Below are 18,656 nucleotides of genomic sequence, written 5' to 3' on the forward strand. Positions count from 1 at the left end.
CCAGTACGTCGGTCTTGTTCTGCATTTGCTGCTGACTATGGGACAAGAGTGCTGGGTCATCGGCAAAGACCAGATCCTCAAGTTGACTCTACAATGTCCACTGGATCCCATTTTTCTGCCCATTAGTGGACGTCTTCATAATCCAGTCGATGGTGAGAAGGAAGAGAAACGGCGACAGCCAGCGGCCTTGCCTCGCGTCAGTCTGCACTAGGAAGCTGTCTGTGAGCTGTCCTGCATGAATGACTCTGCAGGACATTCCGTTGTAAGTGTTCTTGATCAGGTTCACCAGCTAGGTTGGGATGCCGTAGTGGCGAAGAAGTGTCCATAGTGTATCTCGGTCCACGCTGTCGAATGCCTTCTCATAATCGACAGAGTTGATGTAGAGTGAAGAATTCCACTCCAACGATTGCTCGGCTATGATGCGAAGAGTAGCTATTTGGTCCGCACACTATCTGTTCTGCCGGAAGCCTGCTTGCTCATCTCGTAACTGTGGTTCAACTGCCTCCTTCATCCGCTCTATGAGGACCCGGTTGAAGACTTTCCCTGGTACTGATGTGAGTGTGATTCCTCTATAGTCGGAGCAGTGGCTGAGGTCGCCTTTCTTTGAAATCTTGATGAGGTGACGCTATTTCTTCTTCATCTAAGATCTTCTCAAAGAGGTGGTATAGCATTTCCACTGAAGCATCTAAATCTGCTCTGAGGGCTTCTGCTGGGATGTCATCAGGTCCAGCTGCCTTGCCGTTCTTCAGCTGGGTGATGGCTTTTGGAGTTTCCTGATCAAGTCTCTGGTGGGATTGTCACAGATTATGGTGAAATCTGCGTTGGCTGGGTGAAATTCTGGGGGATTTAATGGAGCTGGCCAGTTCAACAGTTCTTCCAAATTTACTGCCCATCTATTCATTTGGTGTTCTGTACTTGCTATGGTCTTTCCCTGCTTGTCCTTTACGGGTCTCTCTGTTTTTGCTGTACTTGCCGGACAGCTTCTTGGTGATGTCATACAGCTTCTTCATGTTTCCACTTCCGATCGCTTCTTCTGCCTCTGCTGACATTCCTTCAACATAGTTTATCTTGTCTATCTTGATGCTTCAGTTCACTTCTCTGTGGGCGTCAGTGTACTCTTTTTGTACCTTTACTTTTTTAGTTCTTGTCCTACTGCTGGTTACTGCTACTTTTTCTGTTTACGCTCCTGAATTCTGCGCAATGTTTCGGCTGAAATCCATTCTTTCTGCTGGTGCTTCATGGGGCCTAGTACTTCTTGGCATGTTGATTTTATTGCCTCTTTAACTTTCTACCATCTGTTGTTTGCATTGTCTTCCTCATCTTCAAGAAGTTCTTATAGCACTTGGCATTTGTTGTTATGCGTCAGTCTGTATTCTTCTTTAGTTTTTGCATCTTTCAACAGGCTGATGTTATGCTTTGTTTTCTTCTCTTTTGTGCCCATCCAGTTTTTTTTCAGCTTCAGTTTCAGCCTTGAGACAACTAAGTGGTGGTCAGATGCCACATCTGCTCCCCTCTTCACCCTCACATCTTGCAGGGATCTTCTGAACTTCTTGGCTATGCAGATGTGGTCAATCTGATTTTCTGTCCGATGGTCTGATGATATCCATGTGTTCTTGTGGATTCTTTTGTGGGAAAAGATGGTACTCCCAATGACCAGGTTGTTCAGTGCACAAAGGTCTGCGAATCACTCTCCATTTTCGTTCACCTCGCCCAGGCCGTGGATCCCCACGACTTGTTCATACCCTGTATTGTCTGACCCAACTTTGGCATTGAAGTCACCCATGAGGATATTGATGTCTTTGTCTCTTAAGTTCTATACTATATTCTGTACTCTGTTGTAAAACTGGTCCTTATTTTTTTCTTCACCGTCAATTGTTCGAGCATAGCACTGTATGACGTTCATCTTTAATTTCTCTTTCTTGGTCCTAAACGTTGCCGTGATGATTCTGGGCCCAAGTGGTTCCCATCCTATCAGTGCATTATATGCTTGCTTTGACAGCAAGAGCCCCACCCCCCTTTGTATAAGGCGCATTATCTTCCTCATGTCTTGAATACAGTAGCATCTCTCCTGCCACCATTCTTCATTGTCCAGAGTGAACCCATCTCGTCTCGCTAATACCCAGTAGGGATAGATATATGAGAATGGGCAATAATAAATTTCGTCTTAGGCAGGTTTTTTGATTTTATGCCATTCGAGACAATGTCCTTTTTATACAATGAGAAATTCGACTGTGGACAAATGTGCACAAATTGTTCTTGTTTTCCACAATATATTTTGATGTAAATGCATATTTTAATTCATACTTATCTGCCAAAAATCTATCAGTTAACCTATTCATCATTGATCTACCTGCCTACATTTATATATATATATATATATATATATATATATATATATATAATATATATATATATATATATGCCTCTTCATCTATCTCTCTCTCTCTCTATCTATATATGATTTTTAAAGGATAATTTGACAACACGCCTGGATGCATCAAAGCCGAATTATTTTCTTACAAACAAACAAACAAACAGAAACAACACAAAAAAAAAAACACGAGAAAGACAACATTTGAAAACCAATATACAACAAATTGATATTTGACCTCTCATCAACTAGATAGTATCAGAGATTTTCTATTCTGGCTTCAATTTCGTACCACAAATCCACATTCTCTCAATTTATCGACATAGGCCCAACTTATATACACTAAAGCACCAAACGGGGAAAGGAAATTGCAATTCGAAGAGATCACATTTATGCTCTTTATTCATGTAGACTATTTACATTCTCAAAAAGGAGACTGTAGTGTGCAGAGATCTTTTGATTTCGTTGTTATTGCATATTATCCAGTTGTAGGTTGCCTTCATTGTTTGAAGAAGCAGCTCAATGTTTTATTGAGACCCTACGCTGTATTTCTGCGCATATTATCCAATCACGGATTTATTTCCTTAACCTGTGCCAAACACTCGAGTTAGTGGAAATGATACTAAATGGATTTCATATGGCCCGTGCAAAGTTACTTATAATTTATAACCTTGCTTACTTTGTACAGTAAATTTAATACCTTCTTCCAAAGCTCTTTTGGAGAATGAGATCATCATAGCCTATATGATTTACTTCTTTCAGTGGGTTGCTAATTCACGCCTATGTCCCGTTGCTTTGCTTCTTTCAGTGGTTTGCTAAGTCACGCCTAAGTCTCTTTCAGGACGTTATTTCTATTTTAACGACACTTTTAACACATTAATAAATACATCACGCCGAAGAATTTGAGCTACGTGCCTTTCTCAAGGTCACAAAGAGGAAGCCGACTGGGACTGAACTGAGTGGGTAGGTATTGAACTCTTAAAGCTGTAAAATGGGTACAGCGTGGACAAGTCGTTCTTTATAAGCTGTCCTTGTCTGAATTCAAGTTGTGCTGAAATATACAAAAGTGAAACATATGTAAAAGGGCAAGAAAAAGAAGACGAATGAATATATATATATATATATATATATATATATATATATATATATATATATATATATATATATATATATATATATATATATATATAACCTATTTCTTAAGTAACTTCTGTTTGAAAGTGAAAGAACTTTGTACGGTACCTCCAATGTTTGCTAGCTTAATTGGTATTACTGAAGGTCTGAGAGAAATCATGAGTAAAATTATTTTACTTATATAAGGACATTTCTCTGACGCATCTGATTATGTATCCAGTTTGGCGTTTACCTATTATTCAGATTGATTTTATTTATCTTGAGGTTCCTATTTTGATTCACCTGACTTTGCATATATCAAATCTATATTTACATGAATATACATATATGCAATAATAATAATAATAATAATAATAATAATAATAATAATAATAATAATAATAAAATGTCTGAAATATGCAGTGTTCCTATTTTCTTTATATTTGTCGCCAGTATATATTTATTTCATATTGTGGGATAAAAAGATCGAATTAAGTGATCAATATGTAATAATGTCGAACAGAAAATGACATCTATATATCGCGAATGACTTTAATTCCTGATCGGAGAAAGACATTTGGATTCTTTTATATGATGTAAATTACATTACCAATCTAATACAAATGCATGTAATCAGTAAATTAATTCGTCTCATAAACTTGAAATAATAATAATAATAATAATGATAATAATAACAATAATAATTTGAAAACAGTGAAATGGTGGTTCTGAAAGCTGTTATCTCTATTTTACTGACATTTCGTATTCAAATCTTTATTTTTGTCATTCAAATTTCATAAGAGCTCACAGACGAAAACATCCTTACTTCTGCGAGGATTGCTGATGCTTACGGATAATGTCTGTCGCCGTTTTGAGAGGAATGGTGCCAATTACAATCATGAGCGGCACGAACAACGAAGAACTGTGCCCACACGGTTTAACAGTGATCTGAAGGAAAATAGAGTTCATTAAAGTCGGCTGAACATGTAGCTCAACAACAGGCAGAGAGAAAACAGAATTTCACATAACTTAAGAAAGATGTTGGTTCGGAAATGATTTCTGAGCTGAAATGTGTTGTTAAAAGTTTTGGAAACATATAATGGTGCTTAGAATAATTCGACTAATATTAGCATCACACAACATTGCGTAGTACATATAACTGGTGTATGGACAGTCCGCTACTTTGGTAGAAGTATTTGCAACAAATTGTGGCCAAATATTTCTTTTCTTAGATATTAGCGATTTTAAGATTTGTAGTTATTATTATTACGATTAACAAGTCGCCTCGTATGAACTGTTCTTAAAATAACAGTCAACAAGTCGCCTGGTAGAGACTATTGTTTATATTACGCTTAACAGTTCGCTTGGCAGAGACTATTATTTGATATTACTGTTAACAATTTGCTTGGTAGAGAGTTAATAATATTACGGTTAACAAGTCACCTGGTAGAGGCTATTGTTAATATTACTGCCAACAAGTTGACAGGAAGAGACCATTATAAATATTACGGTTAACATTTTACCTGATAGGGGGTATATTTTTAAAATCATGTTTAACATCTCGCCAAATCGAGATTATTGTTAATATTACGGTTAACATATCATCCAGAAGGGACTATTATTTTAATATTCGGTTAATAATCTTCCTGGTAGAGACTATAGTTAATATTTAGGTTAACAAGTCACCTATTAAAGACCATTAGAAATCTTAAAGTTAACAACTTTCCTGGCAGAGACTATTGTTAATATTATGGTTAACAAGTCACCTAGTAGAGTGTACAGCTAACAAGTCGCCTATTAAAGACTATTGTTAACATTACGGTAAACAAGTCGCCTAGTACAGACTATTGCTAATATTACGGCAAACAAGTCGTCTAGTAGGGACTATATTTAATTAAGAGACTTCAGTGGTTTGGCAGATTGAACGGTTTTGAAAAGAAAAGTCCTAAGAAGATCATTATGTACAGAAATATTTGCAGCAGTCAGCGAAAATTAATGGATTTAATTTTCAATGTGCCAGGAATTATTTTCAGATCATAAATGGGTAACACTTTTTTAAATCTGAAAATTTTTAACCAATATTTATGATAGTATTGAGTATAAATATAAACAAGTATGTTGAGAATTATGAAATATTGGCATTCAGCATTTAAAAAAGAAATCTTTTCTACTGACTATATAATAACAATGATTTGTATCACGTGGACTGAATGTTAACATTTGAACATACAATAGAATCTCATAGCTAACTCTTTAATCTAAATAATTCTTACCGAGACATAGTACTCGATGTCAATAAGTTTACACCCATGCAAAAAGGACGGAGGCAAAGGGGGAATCGGAAGCCTTTGTCTCTCCCATAGACATGACCTGCCGCTTGGTATCGCTGGGCCGATGAGATTGCACAGAATGTAACTTCCTGTCGTACTGCAACTGTGAGTTTTACAGCAGACCCTCTGAAATAATAATAAGACAAACTTCTCCCGTAGTTATTTATTTTTGATCTTGCATATATATCTCTGATCTTTATAGTCAGTACGCCTTTTTCAGGTGTACAGGAAGTCTGAAGGAAGATAAATAATTGACATATATATAAAATGGCATTCTTTATGTCCAAATGAATGATCATGTATATGGATAGCAAATACATATCATCAACCAGAAGAAAGAAAGCTGATTTTATTGATTGGAAGAAGGATACCCCATTCACAGCTACATCCAAGGAGTGTTTGACGGTGTATGTAGATTCAAGAAATGTATCTCATCTGAAGAATTATACCACCATTACTGGTAGAAGCCCTTGTATTTGAAGTAGTTATGGACTCAGCTCCAGCCCCTAACTTGAAAGTATTGTCAGATTTGGAGAAGTAATCTTCAGTTAATTGATGTTCTAGTTATAATTGTTTTAAAGAACATTATAAAGACTATTGCTGAGCACAGTGTCTTAAAATCTAGAGCATTCCATTTTACGGTAAAAGGAAAAAGCGATGAATAAAATGTTACGTTTTGATAGAAACTAATAGTCCTGATATCACAGGATTATTATTTTCAAATCATTCATTCCTAAACAATCCTAATGTTCTATGTTTGACAAACTCATTTTATTATATTAACATGATCTGTTGTGGATTCACGTGAGAAAATAGTAAGCCAATATATTAGTTATCCACAAAAAATGGATTTATATGGGGTGCGAGTGAAAAATATGCATTGCATTTTACATTTACAAAAGATATCCATTAGGGTCCCCGAGTGGCCGAGTGGTATAAAGTGTTCTTTGTTACTGATCCCATCTCACCTCTGTCTACGTGGGTTCGAGTCTCGGATTCGGCCAATACAGTTCTGTGAGAAAGCTTGCCAGGTAGCTACTCGTCGGTCGATTGTTCTTTCCGGGGTTTTCAGGGTTCTTCCTCCACCATTAGTACTGGCCGCCATGTATAGCCTATCGTGTGCTGAAAAATGGCGTTAAACCCTACAACAACAACAAAAAAATAACCATTAAAACCCGTATATTCGTTGTTTTTTTTTTAAACCTGATATTCTAAGATTTGCATCACGCCAAAAAATGTATAAAGCACATTATATCATCCCAGGACTCACCATTGACAGCGCTGCTTCGCAGGGACGCATGTTGGTATCGCTCTTGTTAGTAATTTCGGCGGTAAAAGTAATGGCTTCTCCAGGAACATAACCTAGACGATCTGTGGTGATTGTTGCTCTGATAGGTCCAGAAACACCGAAAAAACGATTCACTGTCTTCTCTTCTTCATTTATACCTTTAGTCTGTAATTCAGATAATAAATTAAAAAATAGAATGGAAATTGACAATCTCTTTGTCTAATTTACTTTTATGACTGCTTAAACCAAGGGTCTCAAACACGCGGCCCGCCAAGCCGTATCATGTGGCCCGCCAATGATTGGCGTCACAAGGTGTCATGATAGATAACAAAGATGGTGAGGCCCTTGGGCCATCGAAAATGACATCTTGCGGCCCTCGGGGTACATTGAGCTTGAGACACCTGACTTAAATGAAATTACGGTCCACGGTTAGCCGTAAATGTTTGCAGATAGAATGGCAAAATAAACAAAAACAAGAAGTGTCGCATCATAATTTATGAACAGTTCTAATATAGTAGTATTAACTATATCTTGATGATTTGTAAGCAGAGTGTATTATGATAGCAGATTTTCAATGCTCAAGATGGCCTCTTTTTTTTGGGGGGGGGGGGGGGTGGAGCGTCGTATATCCACATATTGACCTGTCCCCATCACAATAAATAGTTATCACGTACATACAGGTAGCGCAGTTCGGACCAGCATTATGTCACTTATTCCATGTTCCCCGTTATATTTAAGTAATGTGTAAGTAACGCCAATAATAGGGATGAGGTCCGGTGTCTTTAATCAATTCGGAGATCTACCTGTTTATGCGTGCGTGTAACTGATTTCCGCGATTTTGTTCTTTTTTTTATAAAGAAGATTAATCTAATCATTATATTCTGGTTTTCTTTAAAAAAATAAATGTAGTCTCAAAATAAATTATTCGGATGCATATCAACGAAGTTAACTTATGAGCTTTCAACATTATGCAATATCCTCCAGCTGCTAAGCTTCAAACACATAATATAGAACAATTTAGCATATGTCGTATTCCAAATCAACAATTTAGCATATGTCGTATTCCAAATCAACACATTAACGTTTTTGGATATGCAGGACTCGTTATTCATGAAAGTAACAGCCACAATTATCCATGCTATTCAATACGTCCTTTAGATTTCTAAAATTAAAACGTTTTTATTTTATATCCCATGGAATTGTGTAACCAACCAGTATTCTTAAATGTAAATATCAATTTTATGTGACCAGACTTCAGTCGTAGGGGACTAAGAACAACAAACAGTGGAGACACTACGAGAGGAAGACGGCCATGAAGTTACAAAATTATCCAAATGATGTTTCACTGAATCACTGCATGCCCCCTTGCAAAAATCACCAAACTGTTCAGCTTGCAAAACTCAATATGTAAAGAGGGCAACAATTGGCATCTAATTCATGGTCTTTGTCACATTTCCGGTCAGTTCATCTGGTCCACGGTTCAACACACGGAATAACAACTATTTAATTATTTATTAAACACCTTGCTTAATTCATGTGCTTAAGAGATAATTATCATTAATATTCGTCTAATCTAATTATAGTGACTAGTACTGTAGCTTGTGTTCCGGTACTTCTGGTGCCTTTCATGACATTCCACAATGAAGGAAAATGATCAAACAAATGGTGATAGACAATAACACTGAAAACTATATAAAAATCTTTGGAAATAACTTTTAGAAATACAATTATAAGATACTGGTAATAATTGAAATTCCAAAGCATTATGGTGCACGTGTATTTTAAAAAACACGATTAGATAACTCATCATACTTCTTGCATTGTTATTTATCTTTCTTTTACTGATTAAGAAAAATATCTGACCATTGGACAGTTAAAATATAAGTCACAATACGATTTTGCTTATGTTCTTAGGTGATACCATTTATTTGCAATCTAATTCAAAAGTGACACTGACAAATTTAGTTCAGAACCGAAATCGCCAGCTTCTTTACAAAGTCCACGTGATAGTAGAAGCTGAACCCATTTCAATGCCTTTGTTGGAAAATATACTTTCACAGAACATTTAAGTTTGACTTTTTTATACAGTATTAGATCATGCGTTTTATTCTTTCATTTTAAACAAATGCTGCTAGTTTGCACGATTCCGCCGTCCCAGCAGACCCTCTCTATCCAACTATGCATGTTCAAGTAGCGGAATCGATAGCAAAACCCTCCTTGTAGTGATTTCTTTTCTTCACATCGTGAGTACAGATGGTAAAGCAGTCCAACACTATCGGGCAAACTGTACTAATTACATTGTGTGCGTCGGATACAACATTTCTCATGTTGCGACACACTTTTATTATATGCTGAGAAAAGGGATAGTCCAACAAGGACATACAGTCAATAAATACCTCTTGCAACAAAACAAATGTAATTTTGAAAACATGTTCAATCGTCCTTCCTCAACAGTAGGGATATGGGCTAATTTTCAGTAGGAAAGATGATAGTCATTAGTGATCTGCAAAGGCTTGGTTAAACTTATGCTTCATACACTAACTTGTCGTTCTATGAATAAACTTACGTTCACATAAGGCAATGTGTTTAGATCAAGATGGGAGATGACCGTGAACGGAACGCTATTCGATATGTTGAATGCCCGGCGTCTCACAACAGTAACCGTCACTTCGTAGCGAACGAAACCGGAAAATCCTCGGTATGAGTTCGGAATATCGAGAGGAAGTTGGAAACTGAACGGATATATATAGACACCCGGAGTTAGTTTCAAGCACTTCTGCTGATACGGTTCTGAAAGAATCGAATGCACGGGGAAATCAAACCAAATATCTAAAGAAAACAGCAAAGGTTCCGTAAAGTTGTGTAGTGATAGAAGTAAAATTAAGGTTGTCGTAGCTATACTTTTACCTTTATCGCGAACTTCAAACCAGATGTGTGAACGTTGTTAGCAGTTACAAATTTTCTTGAGCGTTTACACTGATAAACCTGAACTAAAAGAAATGGGCTACAAATGAAACTCTCTCTCTCTGTCTGTATGTCTGTCTGTCTGTCCCTCTCTGTTAAATATGGAGACTCCCCTAAACGTGTTCTATGTGATCTGGCCACCTCTGTAGAGGTCGTACTAATACATATCAATACCTTTCAAAGGGACACAACGTAATCACGGCTTAAATGACGTTACCCAAACTTCACGTACACCAGGCAACATCCAGTTCGTGCACAAAGCATAAGATTGACAATGAATATTTAACACCATTTGAAAGTTGTTATTACTAGGCCCCGAATGTTGTCCTAATTTGCATACTAAATTGCAAGTCATGTATTTCAAAATACGTCAGTTTATTGCTTGTTGCAATCAGTAATTCACCAAATCAATTCATGGAGACGATATCTGTAATCGCGGGCCATGGTATTATAATTTAAAAACATTTCATCTACCCGTATTGTTGTCAAAAATATTTATATTCACGTTATATTGTATGCTGTCATTGACTTTTAAACTCGATAGTCATTTTAAAAACTTGTATGAATTAAGGGAACTGTTTGTGCCCCATATTTTAGAGCTGTCGCAAGCACTGTCTAAATTTTATGTGCATGAAATTCGTATTTCCAACCATTTACAAGAATAATATTGTATATATGAAGGGCTTTCAAAACGTACATCGAATGTAATTTAACAGTCAACATACCCAAGATTCGTATTCTAGAAAGCAACCGATAACCATAATTTGGTAACAGAAGATTAGTCTGAAATCTTATAATGGTCGGTAAACTTAACAAAATCAAAAATAAAAATGTGAAAAAAGAAACAGAAACTGACTAGACAGTAGAATACAACAATACATATTTCGTATCAAGTGATTAGTTGCGATTGCGGTTCAATGTGCCTGAGAGAGAGAGAGAGAGAGAGAGAGAGAGAGAGAGAGAGAGAGATTGCTGCAAAGTACAAATTGTCCCTTTGAATAAAATTTGACATTTCATGATGTTGTGTCTTATGAAATTCATTCATTATCAAATAGTATGTGTATATAAAACTTTACTACTTGTGCTTCTACAATTGCAAGAAGTTTAAAATTCGATAAAATATAGAACAGAACAGCTTTGACCATTTGGCTGGCATTCACGGAGAACATGAAAAAGAATAGTGATATAAGGAGACATTATAGACATGGGATGAATTCAGTCCTTACTTTTCTCTAGCAACACCTTCTTTGTATCAAAGTATGTTTCCTTATCAGAGTATGATGTACTGTCATCTCCCATACCTTCGGACCAATATACAATGGCATAACCACAACATTGTGCATTTATCGCTAGAATTAAAAAGAAATTAAAATTTAAAAAACAAATCTTCCGAATTCATTTCATAATAGGAAAATAAACAGTATCTACTTTAACAGAATACTTTTGATCGCCATTCATGGATCAATTGAACAATCACAACAAACAGGACGTGCAATCCAGAAAACGTGACTAATCCATAGGTGACTAAGTCCAGGACAACAAAAGAGAGAATTCTTTGGAAATAAGTATTGTTATGAGAGAGAGAGAGAATGTATATTGATGGATTATGTGCATTAACTGTAGACATTGTACATATCTAAAATCCTCATTCTTCTCTCAATGGTGTGGGAGAGGTGCGTTGTGATGGGTATATTTTAGAACATCATTAACTTGCCGCTTTATTTAAGTTTCATTCGTTAAAATCTTAAATCTGTTCTGCATTAGAAGACGGAAATTAAAACTTGCCTTCTACTTTCATCGAATCAGGAACTAAGAGCTTTACATATCCGTCAACAATCTGACCAGGGAAGTACACCCTTCTGTCATTGCGGTAAACAATGTCAGCTTTCATACCTTGAAACCTGCACAGACTACAGGGTACAGACCGCAGATTCGAAATAATCTGTACGCGTACTAAGTCGTCTGCAAAATAGAATTTGCATGTTTGTTTGTTTTTCATACATACAATGATTTGATCATAGAAACGTTCCACAAGGTTCTGCAAAGCTTCATCGCTGCCAAATATTATTTAGGAATGTATAATTGAAGCTACTATATTAATTAGTGCCACCTCACATTGACTCTGTCCCATTGACACTGTCACAGCAGCAACAACATTGCACTAGAATTTGGACCGATACTGTTACAAAATAAAACGACTTGGAGTTAAACTTATATTTTCGTTTTATCTTTGTCACATCTCTGATGTAACTTGGCTTTCCCATTTTGTGACTTTTACATGCAGGATATTTTGGTGGTGGTGATGGGGGGGGGGGGGGGGCTAGAAAGAGAAATAACAATACTATAACGCTATTAAGGTCTAATCCAAAAATGAATAACGAATATTCACATTCTGTTTGTTTTTTTACAATGATAAAAGCATTAATCAGAAACCCACATATCTTCGTAGGGTATTTCAATATACACCACTTCTACTCCATTATTGTTAGTAGTAGTAGTAGTAGTAGCAGTAGCAGCAGCAGTAGTAGTAGTTTAATGGCATATTATTCGACTGTCCCGTATTTCACAGGTACGTAAGTACAAAAATGCGCATGCCAGTTGAAGCTGTTTATTGGCCAGGTGGTCTCGGTGACATGGACCCATAATAAAAAATATGCGGTCTCTAATTAACATCAATGTGCCGAAACAGTTATTGTCTTATAACCCATAATCTATTTATGTTTTGAAAATGTTAGTCTACAAAACCCATTTTATCTGAGCCACAATCACCCTGACCTTTGATCTTATCCCAAAATTTAACAGGCCTTTTCTACACCTTAAGTTCGAGCCTCTAAGAAATTTCGGTCAAATTAAACGGTATAAAGCTTTCATAATTATGCAAAAAAAACTATTTGTCTTCTTCAGCCATAGTGTCCTTGACGTTATGCAAAATCATCCAGAAACTTCGGTAGATATGTACATTGTGCTATGCATAAACCATTTTTCTTTTTACAAAGTTTACCTTGGGCTTTTTTACACCACACCCCCAATTGATAGGCAGTTTCTTATCCCAAGCGCAAACAAACCAAAAAGTTTGAATTAAGTCAGTGATGTAGAACTAATGTTATTGTGCGGAAACAATTTTCATTTTCATGCAAGGGAACCCGGACTTACCTTGACATTTGTCGGTTTAATCCCGAAATTGACAAGCTTCTTCCTTACTTTAAATGCAAGCTATCCACATAGTTTTGGTGAAGGTACTCTGTAGAACTAAATATACTGTGCGCCCCAAACACCCCCCTCCCCGAAAAAATCCCCTAACGGACAGAACTGGCATCGGAGCATATCAATCTCTGCCAATGGGCGGACGTATAAACCCCACTCGTTTTAAATTTCATTGATACAGTAAAGCTAAAAATACTTAAAAGTGTAACGGGGGTGGGGGATTGTAATAAATACCCAAACGGAAATCTTGTTTTGTAATGAGTCGGGAGAAAGAACTCGTTTGATATGGCACATTCATATTTTTCGTCCTCATGGCTATCGCCATATCAAGTTCGATCCTGACGCCAAACTCAAAACACGTATGCAGTTTTGTGTGCATATCTTACCTCTTCATGCTGTGAGAATTTTACTGTTTTTTATTGAATAAAGATCAAATACAAAAACCAGACATGTCTGAATCAGTAGATTAAAGATTTTAATGTTAGCAAGATTCAATATTTTTCTCCAAAGTAATATGTACATCATTAACACATAGAAGGACAACGAGTGGCCATAAAATCTCAATAATTCTTTGCAATGATAAAGTCGAAATTTAGACGATCTCATTGTCTAACGAATTTCCACGCATTTGTTTAGAATCTAATCACACAGTATTTTTTTTATCTTGAATAATGTTTATTGTTTCAACTAAAATATTAGTTTCGTATAAAATAAATAAACTCACGCGTAAAACGATACTTCCAACAAGTATATGTCTGATGTTACTCTTTCCTTGTCCTGTACAAGACACCAGCAGTTTTCCTTTCCTCTTCAATGAAATTAGGCAAGAAAACAACGTAAATATGAATTAGTGTACCTCACAAGCAGACAAAGATAAAACTTTCTGTTTAAATGTCTTGGATTTCTAAAAGTGATACTTGAGCACTGAGACTCTAGCTTTTATTTATAACCCGACTGTTTAATATTTCTTATTGGTAAACAAGCCGTCTACACCTGTGTTCTTTGTCACGTAACAAGTAATCAGTTACTTATTCCCGATTCAACTATTTTTACATGCAATGCATACCTTAAATAGCTTTTAATCTGCATTAACCAAGTTGTAACCAATTACATACTGAATTGGGAATAAGGAATAAATAGACCATTGCATGTGAACAAGAAGTAAGTATCCAAATGCATGTGAAAATGGTTAAATCGGGATGAAGTAACTTTTACTTATTCGTTATTGATCATAAGGAACAGTTGCACGAAGTTATCGGAAACGACCAATCATGAGCAGAGCGTACTTAACTAAACAGTTTAAAACCAGCAGACGCGTTGTTTACCCTCAAGATAATACAGGCACATTTCTACCTATCCTATGTTAGCAACGTGCAGTGGGGGAGGGGGGAGAGTCAGTTTGGCTTACATTTTTATAGTAGAGGTGTACAGTATATGCAACCTACATCACGTACAGTACATAATTATTTATCATCTCTTTATTTTTCTCTTCCTTCTTTGTTACATTTAAAGTATGTACCCTGTAATCTTAAGAACTTAATTTGATTAATATTTTATCAAATAACCAACTTATATACCGTCCTTACGAAATATGTTAGGACGAAAAGAATGCATACAAAATTATGTACCATTCGTTTGATACAAATTCTATTATATTGCTGTATTTTTGTACATTTTATCTGAATGTAGAAAATGAAAATCTAGCTTAAAACTATTAGCACAGAAAAATGTGCATTTGGCACATTACAGCTTGACCAAACATGTTTGAGCACAAAACAATAAATGTACATATACACAAAATTACTTTTTGCCAAATTGCTATATACTCATTGTAACAGAATGTGGTGTTCACTTTCACACGTGCTTGGGTTTGGGCCAGGAATTATGCCCATGCAAGAAAACACTTATGGTGTTGATATTGACTTTACTGATATCACATCAAATTACATTAGATCAATTTAATCCTTGAAAATGGAATACAAGAATTTTCAGTGTGTTAATTATTCCATCCTGTAAGGATGAAACATTCTACTGTCCTTTAGCCACTCGCAGTATTCCATCGTGTAAGGGAACAAATAGTATACTGTCATTTAGCCCACTAACAACGTTCCATCCTGTACGGAATAAATATTCTACTGTCATTTGGCCAAATCACAACGTTCCATCCTGTAAGAAAGAAAGATTCTACTGTCATTTAGCCCTCTTTTAACCCACTCACAACGTCCCATCTTATTAGAATTAAATATTCTACTGTCATTTAGCCCACTAACAACGTTCCATCCTGTACGGAATAAATATTCTACTGTCATTTGGCCAAATCACAACGTTCCATCCTGTAAGAAAGAAAGATTCTACTGTCATTTAGCTCTCTTTTAGCCCACTCACAACGTCCCATCCTATTAGAATTAAATATTCTACTGTCATTTAGCCCTCTTTTAGCCCACTCACAACGTCCCATCCTATTAGAATTAAATATTCTACTGTCATTTAGCCCTCTTTTAGCCCACTCACAACGTCCCATCCTATTAGAATTAAATATTCTACTGCCATTTAGCCCTCTTTTAGCCCACTCACAACGTCCCATCCTATTAGAATTAAATATTCTACTGTCATTTAGCCCTCTTTTAGCCCACTCACAACGTCCCATCTTATTAGAATTAAATATTCTACTGCCATTTAGCCCTCTTTTAGCCCACTCACAACGTCCCATCTTATTAGAATTAAATATTCTACTGTCATTTAGCCCTCTTTTAGCCCACTCACAACGTCCCATCTTATTAGAATTAAATATTCTACTGTCATTTAGCCCTCTTTTAGCCCACTCACAACGTCCCATCCTATTAGAATTAAATATTCTACTGTCATTTAGCCCTCTTTTAGCCCACTCACAACGTCCCATCTTATTAGAATTAAATATTCTACTGCCATTTAGCCCTCTTTTAGCCCACTCACAACGTCCCATCCTATTAGAATTAAATATTCTACTGCCATTTAGCCCTCTTTTAGCCCACTCACAACGTCCCATCTTATTAGAATTAAATATTCTACTGTCATTTAGCCCACTCACAACGTCCCATCCTGTAAGAATTAAATACTCTACTGTCCTTTAGCCAACTCATAACGTCCCATCCTCCAAGAATGAAGTATTCTATTGTTATTTTGACAACTCACAACATTCCATCCTGTATGGGTGAAATATTCTACTGTCACTTAAGAAGGAGAAGAAACATGCCAATGATACGAAAAGATAAGAAGAAAAAAATGTATGGACAGCTACCAAACACTTAAATTACAAAGAATATAGTAAATTCCATTTACATAAAGAAAACATGTATATGGCATTATATAATCATTACAACTGCACTTCATGACAGACGGGTACCAAAAGAAAATATCAAATATTCCTTACTGTTGAACATATCTACATTTAGGAAATCTTTGTTATTTAAAAAAAAATTATTAAAAAGTATTAACAACTAAACCAAATAGACTAATTTACATTTGCTTCCATTATGATATTTCCCATTATCCCAGTTACGTTGAGCAATTCAAAATTGCATTGCATCTCTTAATGCTAAGCGCCTAGCGAGGCAGCTGCTAGTACAATTTTTGTAAGTCTTTGGTAAGGCTCGGCCGGGGTTCGAACCCACGACCTCGTGCTTCCAAGACGGACGTTCTAACCACTAGGCCACCGGAGCGGTCGAAGGAGAGAGAGAGAGAGAGAGAGAGTTGTTTAGGTAAATATAATTAAGTGTAAAATTAAAACATTGGGAAGAGAAATGTGTTAACCAAATTTTTTTCACGTTTTTGCATATTTTAACAACTTTTTTGAATACAAATGATGCCCAAAATAACATAACACATATCAGGCAATGCTGAAAACTACAATTAAAGATGCCTTTCAAGTAAGCAGTTTTTTGTTCGTATCCTGCAGAATTCTGCCGATGGTTTTAGTGTGGAGCACACCCTCTACAACAGGGGTCTCAAACAGGCATCGCCAAACCGTATCGTGCGGCCCGCAAAATTATTTTCGTCACAATGTGTCATGAACGTGATGTGGTCCTTGGACCATCGAACATGCCCTCATGCGGCTCTCAGGGTGGTTTGAGTTTGAGATCCTTACTCTGTAAGTTGCATCTAAAATTTACAAAGTCCGCTTCACGGCACAGAAAAGGGTACTAAAACGTAAGCCCTAATCGAGTCAAGGATCAAAGCTGATATTTTCATGTCTTTGAAAAGGAACAATAAGTATTTCAAACATTACACCCGGGCCTCTCTTAGTTCTTATTCAAACCAAATTTTTCTTTTTTAAAATTTAAAAGTGTTGTTTGGATATATCCCCGTTGCCCCTCCCCCTCTTGTCGGCCCTGGCGGCCTGTAGTCTTTCTTTCAAAGCGGATTAGTGACATTCTTCGTTTATTTATATTAAGGCTTTGATTCATGTTGATTACAGGAGTCATAACCCTTTTGTTATTAATTCAAAGAGAACGCAGTTAATTGCGCATGTTAGTTGTTTTCCCTAAGGATAAAAAGATGAGAGTTTGTGTGAATGAAAAATATATATAGCAAATCTTTACATGTTCAGGTCATACATAAAGGTACATGCCTCAAGTACAATCAAAGTTCTATTATATGAGAAATCATAATGGTGTATTGAAAAGAGAAAAGACAAAACAAACGAGAGAGAGAGAGAGCATGGATTATCGAGGTAATTTTATTTTATATAATAATTCTACATTCACGTTTTCCTTTGTCTAAATGTACATGAACTCTATTGACCTTTCTCCAGAAGTAAATTGCAGTCAGTCTGGTGTATTATGGGCGGTTTTTGTGGTTCACATTGTTTCCCATTTAATGTTTTAAATCATAGGCAAGTCTTTGAGGAATCTGATTGTTTGATATGTGATGTTCCTATTTTGGTGTTCAATGTTAGATGCTAGTCAGACAAGTTAACTTGTTTATTATCGGATTATTTATTACCATACGGGGAGGGAGGAGAGTTACGATGAGAGTCACTATGCAGTAACATATAGCAATATATACCAAATTATTGTTAAAAATACTTGAGGAAATGCATTGTTTAACTCTGATACTCTTGGGCTGGCATATTACTGTTTACTACTATCAGCGGCGGTCTAATGACACATTTTCTAATCATGTAAGGCGTGTAGGTGGACATAGACCACAGTTAATTTTACTATATGTTCTCTACATTTGTTTCTCAATTTCTGGCCTTTCCACTGTGTGACAATCAATACAAATCATATGTTAATCTAAAATACATTCAAAGATGACTTCACGGTAAAGTTGACCTGCATTTTCTTGAGAGGTTGGACTGTTTACAGAGCAACATGTAAACAGAACACAGATTTCACTTACGGATCAT

The 18,656-nt window shown here is 36.2% G+C and overlaps 1 protein-coding gene across 4 annotated transcripts in view; it reads right to left on the bottom strand.

The window, feature by feature from the left end:
* Positions 1-2,755: 2,755 nt before the first annotated feature.
* The window catches only part of LOC149800683 (arrestin domain-containing protein 3-like), a 32,402-nt gene continuing 16,501 nt past the window's right edge, over positions 2,756-18,656 (bottom strand). Inside the window, exons 1-8 of one of the 4 annotated variants that reach the window (XM_089954711.1) lie at positions 13,995-14,901; positions 11,852-12,028; positions 11,293-11,415; positions 9,669-9,892; positions 7,085-7,267; positions 5,758-5,940; positions 4,336-4,432; positions 2,756-3,422 (exon numbers count right to left, since the gene is read on the bottom strand). In XM_089954711.1, coding sequence (XP_089810837.1) covers positions 3,298-3,422; positions 4,336-4,432; positions 5,758-5,940; positions 7,085-7,267; positions 9,669-9,892; positions 11,293-11,415; positions 11,852-11,957 — 1,041 coding nt within the window. In that variant the 5' untranslated portion in view covers positions 11,958-12,028; positions 13,995-14,901 and the 3' untranslated portion in view covers positions 2,756-3,297. Of the gene's footprint in view, positions 3,423-4,310; positions 4,433-5,757; positions 5,941-7,084; positions 7,268-9,668; positions 9,893-11,292; positions 11,416-11,851; positions 12,029-13,994; positions 14,918-18,656 lie in introns of those variants that run through there. The other 3 variants (XM_089954713.1, XM_089954715.1, XM_089954714.1) reach the window with 3 other exon arrangements.

The sequence above is a fragment of the Sinohyriopsis cumingii genome, chromosome 4, assembly GCF_028554795.1.
Source record: "Sinohyriopsis cumingii isolate HCF-2022 chromosome 4, ASM2855479v2, whole genome shotgun sequence".
Taxonomy (NCBI): Eukaryota; Metazoa; Mollusca; class Bivalvia; order Unionida; family Unionidae; genus Sinohyriopsis; species Sinohyriopsis cumingii.